At 40.8% G+C, this 13,398-nt stretch overlaps 2 protein-coding genes across 6 annotated transcripts in view; both read right to left on the bottom strand.

Moving 5' to 3' along the window:
• LOC127988352 (complement factor H-related protein 4) overlaps window positions 1-13,398 on the bottom strand; it is a 228,861-nt gene that overhangs the window by 102,866 nt on the left and 112,597 nt on the right. The gene's annotated exons all lie outside the window — the stretch shown is intronic.
• LOC127988360 (complement factor H-related protein 4-like) overlaps window positions 1-13,398 on the bottom strand; it is a 67,790-nt gene that overhangs the window by 344 nt on the left and 54,048 nt on the right. Inside the window, exons 1-6 of one of the 5 annotated variants that reach the window (XM_052591101.1) lie at window positions 5,206-5,354; window positions 4,945-5,017; window positions 4,480-4,671; window positions 1,968-2,141; window positions 404-577; window positions 82-282 (exon numbers count right to left, since the gene is read on the bottom strand). In XM_052591101.1, the coding sequence (XP_052447061.1) occupies window positions 82-282; window positions 404-577; window positions 1,968-2,141; window positions 4,480-4,671; window positions 4,945-5,011 (808 nt within the window). In that variant the 5' untranslated portion in view covers window positions 5,012-5,017; window positions 5,206-5,354. Of the gene's footprint in view, window positions 1-81; window positions 283-403; window positions 578-1,967; window positions 2,142-3,251; window positions 3,426-4,479; window positions 4,672-4,944; window positions 5,018-5,205; window positions 5,355-13,398 lie in introns of those variants that run through there. The other 4 variants (XM_052591100.1, XM_052591102.1, XM_052591103.1 and 1 more) reach the window with 4 other exon arrangements.

The raw sequence follows: 13,398 nt of genomic DNA on the forward strand, positions 1-13,398 counted from the left end.
ATCATAACATACAACTTAAACTACAAGACTGCATCATGATGTATATGTATGATAAGTATGGTGTAGCGCATTCATACTTACTTAAACACTTAACCTTTCCTGTCCATTTGCCTTGCTGACAGGTCAAGTATTTGGAGAAAGGGGAATGTGAATCCAATGTGTATTTATTAAAGCAGATGAATTCAACTCTCTCTCCTGTGTTGTATTCCTTTTTTGTCATTTCTACTGTATCTGCATTGTTTACTGTTGGTGGTGTGCCACATTTGCTTGAGGCTGTCATCACTAAGAAAGCATGGCATTAGTAAATCTCTGATATGAGAATGAGGTAATTGTAATGTTTTGTTTTTTTTGCTCCCAATTTCATTCATTTGCACATATAGTGAGATTTAAAAACCGAACATACCAGTGCACAGTGGATTTGGTGTCCAACCATCTCGTGTACATGTGGCTTCTTCTGCATTTTTCTCATACCCAGACTCGCAATAGTAGTTGTGTTTTGCTCCCAGTTTCATATCTCCTATGAAATAATTGTCTGGGTGAGACACATGCTGGTCACGTGGAACTTCACATCTAATCCCTAAAACAAGATTCACATGCTTTTAGTTATTTTACAAGTTATTTCTGTACAAGACATAATTATGATGTATTTAAGTGTTAAATACGTTTTTTTTTTTATCACACACTTATTTTCTTCTGTATGAATGGTTTGTATTTAAGACCTTCTATGTCAGAGAACATTGTGTAGATTTTTTCTTTTTTATCTGAATAGTATTAGACCTATTGGTTTGTTGCCTTCTGATTTCTTTAACAATAATGAGGACATAACATCACCCTTTAAGTAAAAGTAAATATCAAAGATAAAAAAAAAGATATATTACTACTTAAATTATGGAAGGGAATCTACAGCACAGTGGCACTAAAATACATTAATTAATTTTTTGCTGGTTTCTTTAAAAAACCAAAGGCGTCTGACAGAGCAGATAATCTCCACACTTTCTCCAGCTCTGAACATAGTCTTTCCCTCTGGGATGATCTTTTTTACTCCAGATGTAGTTGACTGAAGCTCACAAGTTATTTCTGTACAAGACATAGTTATGATGTATTTAAGAGTTAAAGTGTTAAAGTGTTTTTTACACACTTAATTCTCTTTGTATGAAGGTTTTTGTATTTAAGAGCTTTCATGCCAAAGAACATTGCGTAGATAAGAGTTTTTAAGCTTTTTTTTTTTTTTATCTGAATAGTGTTAGACCTGTTTGTTGCCTTCTGATTTCTTTAACAATAATGAGGACATAACATCACCCTTTAAGAACAAATAAATCACTCAGGGGTGCGTTTCCCAAAAGCATAGTTGGTAACCTGTTAGCAACTTCGTTGGTTGGCAATGGGACATTGTATTGCAACCAACAAAGTTGCTAACTTAGTTAGCAGCTATGCTTTTGGGAAACGCACCCCAGAGCGGTTGTGTTTAAACAACAGTGTCGGTCAGCTTTCGTGGGAGGGCCTGTGGCTAATGTGACGTCACATTAGCACCAAGTCGAAATACAGGTAGTTGGAAGACATTGTTTCTAATTTATGGGCATTAAAAAAAAAAAAAGTGATTTTTTTTTATCATTATAGGGTGGTTGTGTACACACACTGCCAACACATATTTATGTGCAATCAATTTGTGCAGGTCTTCAAAAGTCTTAAATTTGATTCTAACATGACATTATCAGAAATTTAAAATGAACCCTTAAAGTGAATTACATGAAGTTGATACATGCACTGACTTGCAATATATACGAACAATGTAGGGTTAAAATGGTTAACTTGAAGTGTTAACATTGTTCACTTGTGGTGGTAGTCCACATTTTCTTGAGGCTGTCATCACTAAGAAAGCGTGGCATTAGTAAATCTCTAATGTTTTTTTTTTTTTTTTTTGTTTCATTCATTTGCACATACAGTGAGATTAAAAAAACAGAACATACCAGTGCACAGTGGATTTGGTGTCCAACCATCTTGTGTACATGTGGCTTCTTCTGCCTTTTTCTCATACCCAGACTCGCAATAGTAATTGTGTTTTGTTCCCAGTTTCATATCTCCTCTGAAATAATTGTCTGGGTGAGACACATGCTGGTCACGTGGAACTTCACATCTAATCCCTAAAACAAGATTCACATGCTTTTAGTTATTTTGCAAGTTATTTCTGTACAAGACATTATTATGATGTGTTTAACTGTTAAATAAGTTTTTTTTTTATCACACACTTATTTTCTTCTGAATGAATGGTTTGTATTTAAGACATTTTATTTTATTATTTTATTTATTTATTAAAGCAGATGAATTCAACCCTCTCTCCTGTGTTGTATTCCTTTTTTGTCATTTCTACTGTATCTGCATTGTTTAGGGGAGAGCGGGGTCGAAAGTAACGTGGTACGAAAGTAACAAAGTGATTTTCTCAGAGCCTATTACTGCATTTGCATTCCCAGCTATGACGGTATATTCAGCATTCAATCCTTGACGGAGCTGAGAAATATCACATGATTTCCTCATCATTTCCCGCAGTAAGGTCCGTAACACTGTTTTCTAGTACAAAAAGTAAATTATTGAAGCGGTAATTTTTTTTAAATAGTCATGTTGTTTAGTTTTTTTTCATGTGTCCCAGTAATGATCAATCAACACGTTATTTAGTGTTTTAACACATCCTTAAGTTTGCATTATCAAAGCTTTTTAGTATAAAAGTAAATCAGGTTTAAACGTCAGGAGTTTCTGTCGGGACCAAAGTAACAATTGTTACTTTTGTCCCGCTACGGTGACAAGTAGTATTTATTTTGTTCCGGTACATACTACTCTGTGAATTTCTGTGTCTTGCATCATTTATTAAAATGTTTATGTCATATAATACCAAAAGAACATGTCTGAGTGAGGGTCAGAATGACAGACAGAGGTCTGGTTTTTTCCAGATGTTTATGAGAGAGCATTTCTGGACATAGAGGAACATCTGGGCAGCTCCTACCTCACATTTACCTTAGTTATGTTTAGGTTTTAGCCATACCTTAGCTTTTACACCTCCACCTATGAATTTCCATACGAACAATGTAGGGCTAAAATGGTTAACTTGAAGTGTTAACATTGTTCACTTATGGTGGTAGTCCACATTTTCTTGAGGCTGTCATCACTAAGAAAGTGTGGCATTAGTAAATCACTAAAAACATTTTTTTGTTTCATTCATTTGCACATATAGTGAGATTAAAAAAAAAAACAGAACATACCAGTGCACAGTGGATTTGGTGTCCAACCATCTTGTGTACATGTGGCTTCTTCTGCCTTTTTCTCATACCCAGACTCGCAATAGTAATTGTGTTTTGCTCCCAGTTTCATATCTCCTCTGAAATAAATGTCTGGGAAAGACAGATGCTGGTCACGTGGAACTTCACATCTAATCCCTAAAACAAGATTCACATGCTTTTAGTTATTTTACAAGTTATTTCTGTACAAGACATAATTATGATGTATTTAAGTGTTAAATACGTTTTTTTTTTTTTTTTTTTTTATCACACACTTATTTTCTTCTGTATGAATGGATTGTATTTAAGACCTTTTATGTCAGAGAACATTGTGTAGAATTTTTTTTTTTATCTGAATAGTATTAGACCTATTGGTTTGTTGCCTTCTGATTTCTTTAACAATAATGAGGACATAACATCACCCTTTAAGTAAAAGTAAATATCAAAGATAAAAAAAAAGATCTATTACTACTTAAATTATGGAAGGGAATCTACAGCACAGTGGCACTAAAATACATTAATTCTAGAGAGCATCTGATTGGACCAAACAAATTTATAGCACTGTTGTCATTATTTTTCTATTTTATTTCTTTCACTTTTTGTATCAAGAATGTAATTTATATATTTTCATACATTATACATAAAAAAATATTGCAAAAACAGTTCTTATATACTTAAAGGTGCTGTAGGGAACTTTTGTAAAAAAAAATATTTTTTACAGATTTATTAAACCTGTCATTATGTCCTGACAGTAGAATATGAGACAGATAATCTCTGAAAAAAATCAAGCTCCTCTGGCTCCTCCCAGTGGTCCTATTGCCATTTGCAGAAACTCCATCGCTCCCGGTAAAAAACAACCAATCAGAGCTGCGGTCCGTAACTTTGTTTGTGTTCAAAATGTAGAAAAAATTATATAATAAGCGAGTACACCATGAATCCATTTTCCAAACCGTGTTTTTGGCTTGTCCTGAATCACTAGGGTGCACCTATAATAAGTGTTTATATTCGGACTATTTTAGATTGCTTCGGAGATACCGCGGCGGAGTAACCCAGTACCTTTGTGATTCTTTCATAGACATAAACAGAGAGAAGTAGTTCTGGCTATGATGTTCTTCCGCAAGACGCAAGCAGTTCTGTTTATTAACCGCTAGAGCGTCAAAAGTTCCCTACCTCAGCTTTAAAGCAAATACATTATTACAGTATTGCTTCATACCTCTACATGTCGGATATGCCTGATCCCATTTTCCATCTGGCTGGCATTCAATTGCTCGATGTCCATGCATCTTCTGGTTCACATCAGTGCATCGAAAAACTAAAATATGTCCAGGTTTGTAAGGTGAAACAATTCCTGGATGTCCAATTAAAATGTCAACATTGATGAGTTGTTCCCCTTCGCAGGTAACTTCTGTAGATCAAGAAATAAAATTCAGTCATTACTAAAAGATAGTTTTACTGAAATAAAGCAGAGCAGAGCAGTTTAATGACAGCTACCTTTACTTCAAATTTAGACCCACATTTGGGTTTTATGGCTAATAAAATTTTATGAAAAAAAAAAACTATTTATAAATTCAGACCAGCGTTATAAATATATGTGATATACAAACATGATATATATGCCAATAAACATGCAACATACTGGATGTTTATACTTTGGCTACATTGTGTATGATTGTGTTACCTTGAGCATTGGTTGAGACATCTATGATCGCTGATAAAAGAAAGAGAATCATCTCCCAATATTTCATTTTAAGCTTTAAAACATATCAAATGGCTTAGTTCAGTTTAATAAAAGCTAATAAACTGTATAAACACCATTGACTGAATAATCGAACAAATATTTAAACTTTAAAGCCTGATTCACTTTCCTTATCTAACACAAATCAATACAAAGATGTCTTTAGTATTAAACATGAATGAGTACTGATGAAAAACCTTTTACCTGTTTTCCAAAAGAATTATTCACAACCCTTAAGAGCAATGGTGATATGAATATGAATCCGTGAAGTCTGTGAAATGTAGATAAAAAGCAATGTCCCTTCCCTCTGCTTTACCAAACAGGACTCAATGCCCCCCAAAATGTGATGCAATATAGGAAAATCCACCACATGGTGAAATGTTACCTATTATAGTTGACGTTGGCTGATCACCATAATATTCAGGAATAGAATTTACAGGAAAAACTGGTTTAAAGAGAGGCAATGAAAATAAAAGCAGAAAAGTCAAGTATCAGAAGTAAAAATTACTTTACGTGTGTAAAAGACTTATTTTAGTTACTGTACATGTTGTACAAAATGACCCCAAGAAACATACTACACTTGCAAACATTTAAACATTAAGTGTATATCTGTTCATAAAACATCATAGAGTACAGTTTGCAGGCTCTCTCCTGTTCTTCTCTTTTTCTACTACTCTGAATTTATAATACATGTATAGACAGTTTAGAACTATATATTGTAGTTTTGTGCTCTAAATTTATATTTTTTATTTCTGTCTCTATTTAAACTAAATGAAAGTAACAAATAATGTTAAAGGTCCCCTGAAGTGCCTAAAATTGCAGCGTTATTCTATGTGGTGACATAATTTCAACTGAAACCGGAAGACATATGTCACGATCGCGACACAGGAAAACACAGCGAGAGAGATCCAAATGCAGGTATGCTTTTTATTAAGGGTAATCCAAATCGTAAACAGTCCAGGCAGGAGACAAAACCAAAGTAGCAAAAGGGCCAGAACAAGACTTTGAATTGGACGGGATAACTATAAGGACTCTGTGACACATACTAGGACAGACTTGGTATAAATACACAAGGGAAATGACAAACGCTAATGGGTGTAACAACAATGAGTTTTACATAGTAATTAACTCAAATGATATATAGGGAATTTGAATAATTAATCAAGAATTTGATTAATATATATCTCAGATGACAGTTACATTTAATTTTATTGATTATGAAAAATAGCTCAATTGCCAATACCAATACTAATCACAGGGCACTGTAATTTACTCATTAATATGTCAATATTACATTCTTCATATCAATTATTGTGATATCTCTTACTGTAAATTATTGCAGATCAAACCGTGGTATGTCCGGCACACCACTATAGACCTATCAATTTTCAATAAAGTTATCACGCCTTATAATTCAAGGAAAAGTATTCTCTGGCCATGAAAATATTATCCTATCCTTATGATAAATTTAGTTTCTAAATTTAGAGCTTGTAGCTAAAGACCAAAACATTTCAGTGACTCGTAATGTGAGTGGGGTGGAGTCCAGGCCAATCGTCAGTATATGGTTTTTTAATAATTAAACTAGTAATACATCAAACTACAAATCACACAGAGTAAATATGCGTACGACAATACAAACAGTAAGCTTTATACAATACATAACGAATCCAAATAAAAGAGAGAGAGAGAGAGAGAGAGAGAGAGAGAGAGAGAAAATAGAATGGGATCACATAAGGAGCTCAGGTATGAAAATCATAGTCAGTAACTTTTAGAAGCCAACAACAAATCAGATCATAACAACACTTTAAAGCAGCATTTAAATCTCCATAGAGAAAGTGATACTTGCAAAAGGTGTCCCATGTGAGTGGCGTGAGATCGGCGTCGAGCTTGTGAGCTTTACGCACTGTTCCCGTTGAAACAGCCATGTGCCATGAAACGGAGGCCATGTGACGCGCGTGCACGCTGCGCTTGGCGTGAGCGTGGAGCACGTGGTCCTTTGTTCTGTCCTCGCGCGGTATTTGAAAGGTTCAACAAACATTGTTCCAGAATTCGTCTTCCTTGCGTGGAGAGGCGAATAGTTTAATAAACTTAGTAAAGAAAAGAAAAGAAAACGAACGAAACGAAAGCTTCCAAAGGAGCCATTAAAATGGCTTTTTCTCTCAGCCCCTGTGCTGAGGGGGTTCGCGCTGTGAGCGCGGCCTATGGCCGCGCGGAAACAACGTTGGAGAGCAGCGTATCCGAGAACGGGGAAGAGGAAGAAGCAAAAAGAGCGGAGAGCGAAGAGAGGGTGGACCTTGTTTGGTCAATTCTTATAGCTTGAAATAGTTCACGCCCATTTTCGAGGGAGCATCCAATGAATGTCCGCGATCTGAAGCGGAGGGAAAGTTCCTTTGTCTCGGTTGAGACACCCCCTGATGATTTAGGGCCTGTCCGATTTCATCAGGAATATTAAAGCAAGTTCATTATTCCAGATTAAATACATTTTTCATTACTTTGCTCTAGATAAATGGGTCTGTCAAAGCATGACGATTAGAACAAGACTAAACATAATAGGTATATGTGATCAAAACATGAAGTTACATTAAATATGTGTAATTCTACATCTGAAAGATTTGCTTAACACATGATAACACTGCAGATGTTGGGAAACATCTAAATGTACCAAAAGGGAATACGTAATACATTTATACAGCATAAAAACTAACAGGTAACAAATTCATTCCATAGAATGCATTGGGGAGAAGATTTGGCTTCTCTCCTCTCCAGTGTGGTCGTAAACTTTACGACCTGCAAAAGTGGGGGTTGCAGAACATGGCTCTCTTTGAGGAAGTTAAAGTGAGGAAAGACATTTCCTAAAGTATAAGCTTGCAACTTGTACTCTTCACATAACAAGGATTAACCATTTTATGCAATCCATAAACATAATTAAAATACATATTAATAATAAAATGAAAGTAAGGAACTTATACGAAAAGTTCCTTTGTCTCCAGTGTTGGAAGAATTTGGGTTGGGGGTTTTCGTTTCTTCTTTGAAGCTCGCATGGGCATCGTAAATAGTTTAAGTCCAGCCAGGCTGGCATTTAGTACCAACAGTCTGAATTTACAAAACAGAATTTAACCCATGAATCGCTGACCTGCATATCTGTTACATCTCCCCCTTTACGTCAGATGAAGTCCCTGTGTGGACATCATCGGACGGCAATCATCCCGGATGGGCAGATGACAGGTGAATCGTGATGGTCATGCAGCAGGTGGGTCATGATGACAGGTGGTTCCTGAAGCTGAGGATTCAGCTTGGTGAGGTTCGGTATTGTCTTTGACTTTGCATCCCTTTTCCGGGGATTCCATCGGAGACCTCCAGCCACAGTTGTCGTGAGTTTGGCTGTAGAGGTTTGCATCTCGTTGAGTATCCTGTATAGGATGAAGGTCACGCCAAGAGTCAGGGCGGGACCAATGACGGTGGAGATGCACCGTGCAGTGTCGGCAGCAGTCCAGGCTAGGACCGCAGATGACTGGTTCAGAATGGGCTGTCGAGACAGTGCTTGGAGGGCTGTATCGACAGGAGTAATGTCAATGTGTTGGGTGGTACCTTTCAGTACTTGGTCCAGCAGGTTGGCACGGGTGGCGGTGTCATGCTGGTCGTAGGTCAGCATAGCTGAGCGCACAGGAGTGTTGACGAGCCATCTGTTACCCACAATCTCTGCTTGCGTTTCTGTGACTTGTGTACGAGGCTTGGCTTCGGCAGGGCAGCGCGTATCGCTGACCCAGGGTTGCAGCTCGCAGATTCCTTCAGAGTTGTGTCTGAGGAAGGGTTTGTTAAGGCAGAGATAATGAATGTCTTTGGTTAAAGTACACATGTGCATGTTTGGGGCCAGGTACAGCTGTGTGTTGCTGTCGTGGTAGGCCACCACATTTGGAGTGTGTGTTTTGGTGTGGGTGTTGCTCTTCCACATCCTGACACTGACAATGTCTTTAGGTCCGTAGACTTGGTTTGACTCGCTGATGAGTTGGTTCAGGAGCACGTTCACTTCTCTCTGTTTGGGGTTTACGTGCCGTATGAAGGCGCTATTCAGAGAGTTGGCCAGGTGCATTCGTAGCAGGTCAGCTGGCATGGTGATGGTGTAAGACAACACAGTTAACACGAGGCTTAAGGGTATCATGTATGGTGGGGTTTTACTCGTGGTTAGGCTGTCATTGGAGGAGCTAACCTCCCACAGCATGTCTGTTGTTAACGCTGTAAGCAGCTGAGTCTGGGTAAAGTTCTTCTGGAAGACAGTAAACAGTGGTTTCGAGGAGTTTACAGTCTGGTTCGCTGCATTGACACTGGACATAACAATGTTAAACATTCTGGTGGCAGCAGCGGCTCTAAGCAAAGCTCCCGGGAACTGTTTGGAGCGGTGGTGGTGTCCACCTAACTCCATTTGTGTAACCGTCACTTTCTCATATTGGCTGAACAGGTGTTTGACATCGGCCTCAGTGTGAGTGAGGGAATCCTCTCTCCATCGGAACCTTGTACAGCTGTATTCGGTTACAGTGCTGGGGTAGTGTGCCCTGTCATCGGTAGTCAGGAGTCTCAGCGGTTTTCTCGGTGGCAGCTGTCCTCTCTTTGGCTGACAGCACGGCACGGCAAACCACAGCAGCATCCTGGTACAGATAATAGGGAGAGAGAGAGAGAAAGGGGAGAAAGAAACAAACAAGGCCTGTCTTTGGTTGGACAGGACAGTCTCTTTGCTTCGTGGGCGGTGACTGGGTTTAGCTCGCCCTCGCCCATGTTTTGCCACATCTTGCTGCTGGCATGACGCTTGCTTCAGTGTTTTGTCAGTGGCTCTGGTGCTGCGTGGTGCAGCACATGCTGCGTCATGGAAATATATTGGCTTTATCCCCCTTTTGCTCCGTGGCATTACACGCCCTGGCATTGTGATGTCAGACGGTGCACAACCCACAATATTGTTCTGTGCACGCAGCATGGTTTGTGTATCATGCAGTGGTCTGGGGCTTTGGTTGTCAGTGACTGTAGACTGGTTGCCAGGGTGGATGGAGGGGTCTGAGAGGTGGTAAAACAAAGTTATTATCAAGGTTTCAGAAGCCCGCATGTCCGATATGTTGGTCTGTGTAGACAACGGAGCCTGCGTAAGCGATTCTGAGGTAGGCAGTTTAGCTAGTAAAGTTCTTGTGCTGTGTGTAATCACTTCAATCTTGAATGTGGGTGGGTGGGTTGGGAGTGACCACAGAATGTTGTTTAGTGTGCCAGTTTTGGCAAGGGTGTCAGTGTGATCTTTAAAGTCCTCGTCTAGACTTGGTAACTTTGAGTGTCCTTTTTCCTTCTTCCAGTACACGATCACATTGTGTGTTTTTGTGATGTTATCACATTGCTGGAACAGGTGTTGGTGTTTGACATGCTTGTTTGCAAGTGTGAGTCCGAGTTCCACACATTCAGGTGAGGATTGGGAGAAACCCAGCGTGTGGTGTAAGGTTTGACCACCTTGCAGGTTGAGCCGAACAGCGACCCCTTTGGTGTAAGCTGGTACCACCGTACCCTGTTTGTTGACTAAGGTACAGAGGCTTGAACTTGGGCCTGTTGTTAGGGCGTTGTACTCATGGCTGGCTGCTGGGGTTCCCGTGACCTCTGTGACCTGACCGTCTGGCTCTGTGGGAGTTCCCGTGACCTCTGCGACCTGACAGTCTGGCTCTAGCAACCTGTGTGGCTGGAGAGAAAGAGGTTCTCGCACTTAAGCAAAGTCTTTTAGCTGTTTGAAGTTCAGAAAAGGGTCAAAGTGTTCTAGCAGGTCTTTGTCGATGAGCAATGTATGAGTGTTCATTGGTGGGACATACATGGGATGTATTAGACTCATCGGAACGAATGTCAGGTGAATGGAAACAACCTGTTCAAACTGGATGTCATCCTGTCTGTACACCTGTACATTCAGTTCATAAGTTTGAGGTGTAAGAGTTCGATCTTGTCTCTTAGCTTCAAATTGGAGTCTTTTGAAAAGGTAAGATGAGACCACCGTCAGGTTTAATCCTGTGTCGATCAGGTCTTCCCTGTTGACTCCTTTTCGACCCACCCCCTTTTTGACAGGGCTGCCCAGGAATGTTGGCATTAGGGCAGGTGGGACGATCGGTGGGTGGTGGTTTTGTGTAGCTCGCTGCGAAGGCAGGTAGTCGAAACAGCATTTTCTGGTACCTTGTGTTTGTGGTACCTGGCGTGAGGACCTGTGTTGTCTCGTTCAGGGTGTGCAGGTGTTGACTGTGGAGCTTGGGTGTTGCTGTCACCTTGTGCTGTGACAGTTAGCTCTGTGGTCTGTAGATGACGGGCAGTGTTCTGGGTGCTTGGCTCATCTTCCTTGTGAGTTTTCATGTGAAGAAGCACTTTCAGCACCCTCAGGATCTCTGCTGTCTCAGACGTGGCTGCACTGTGTTGCCCTCTGCTGGCTTGGAATGGTATTGACTCTCTGTAAAGATGTCTGTGACTGTGGTGTTGTAGAGCGCCATCTAGGGTTAACTCCAAGCAGTGCTCAGAGACAGAGACGTTGGGGTTTTTCACAGTCTTTTCACAAATAGTCTTTTGCTTGGTGCAAGCTTTGTGGGCTAAGTTCCGTAACTCTTGTGTAGTTCTGTTACGGGGACACGCTGGGACTCTGAGATGAAAACTCCAACTGGCATGTAGGTTTGGGAGGAACAGAGTTTTTAAGTTGAAATCCTGTTCCATACCTGGTTCGTTGCATGCTCCGAAGTAGGTGTTTCGTAGCTGACTACAGAAAGTCTGTGGGTTTTCAAATCGGCCCTGTTTGAGGTCCATAGCAATAAGGAGCCCATGATCTGAGTTTGGATCAGAGAATTCAAGAATCAAAGTCTGTAGCAGTTGCTGGTAGTACGCTTTGACAGTCTCTGGTTGACGATCCAGAAAGCAATGCACATCACGGCTGGCCGTGATTTTTAACAGGTACAATGTGTTCACATCTGTCACGTTGGCGACAGTTTGCAAATGAAAGTCAATGGCTTGTAAAGAAGCATGAACATCATGTCCTCCTGCAGGATCTGGAATGAATGTAGAGATGCTTCTGGCTAGCTTGTGAAGTTCTCTGTGAGCAGTGCAGGGTTTGGTGACATGCGTTCTCTGGAAGGGTTCTCTTCCCTCCGTTATTGACAGATGTTCTTGTAAGCTGGCTGGTGATTTCCTTAGAAGGGAGATTACACCCCCTTTTCCAGCTCTGGGTTCTTGGCTGAAAGGGTTGGAGTGGCGGCCCGGGAGAAATTTTGTGGTGTGCGTTTCTCCGATCCAGCCACTCTGTAATCTGTGAAATTGTCTCAGTTCTGTGTGAACAGTGTAAAGTTCATCTTGGAGCTTGTCTCTCTGCAGAGTAAGCTTGTTGAATTTAGCTTGGGCCGCTTGCAAGTGTGTTTTGCAGGCCCAGGTTTTATAGTCTTTTTTTTTTTTTTTTAGCTCAGTCTCTGCTCTTTTTAGGAGAGCGTCGCCTTGCTGGAGTTTTTTTGTTGAGTTCTTTTCTGGCTTCTCTCTCCAGATGTTCTCTTTGATCTGTGTCGAGGCGAAGATCTTGCAGGGCATTGTGAAGTCTTTCAACTCCTTTCTGTAGCTCTGGATCTGTGTCGTCCTCTTTCTCGCGCTGGTTCTGGGTCTCGAGGAGAAGCTGATCAAGATGACTCTGGGTTGGGGCCTGGTCCTTCCAGGCCTCCTCCGCGATGTTGCTCCGTTCACTGAGCGGTGCCTGGGCGACGAGAATGGGAACTAGGCTTCCGAAGATCCTGGCGAGTTCTCTGTAGTAGTCGCTTTGGTTTGGATCGCGTGCCATCAGTTCATCTAGCTCGGTGTCTAGTTGCTCTGGGTGCTGCAGGTTAATGGCATCCTTGGCAGGAAGGGGGTCGTCACTGCTTTCAACCATGTCGAGAGGTGGCCCCCGTGGACTGCTGGACTGGATGCCTGGAACATCCTGATTCTCTGTCGGTGAGAGAAGCACAGCACACACACACAAAAAGACCAATGCAAGTTCGTTCTACGTTTAACGAGCTATATTCATACGGGCTGTGCCGTTTATGAGAATTTTGGGGCTGACTGATGCAAACAGTCAGACAGTTAAGTAGCCAATTAACTTGGGTCAACGAAGGACCTGAAATGGAGATTTGACAGGCAGTAGCCTAGCGGGTCGTGTGATGACACCGGCTGCTGGTGGTCGCTCTACTATTTAACTTCGTTGGTGGCTCCCAGGTTACTGTCTCTATGTGAAATGAAAGAAACAAATCACAACAGAACAGGTGGTAGAAAAAGATCAAAGTGAAACAACACTTGAAATGAGATGAAAACAATAGAAACACAACGTGTTAGTGAGAATAAGGAGGCCTAAGCCTACTGCTAGGTTTTAAGATAGGGCCAACAGGTGAG

This window comes from Carassius gibelio, chromosome B22, assembly GCF_023724105.1.
Source record: "Carassius gibelio isolate Cgi1373 ecotype wild population from Czech Republic chromosome B22, carGib1.2-hapl.c, whole genome shotgun sequence".
NCBI classification, from domain to species: domain Eukaryota; kingdom Metazoa; phylum Chordata; class Actinopteri; order Cypriniformes; family Cyprinidae; genus Carassius; species Carassius gibelio.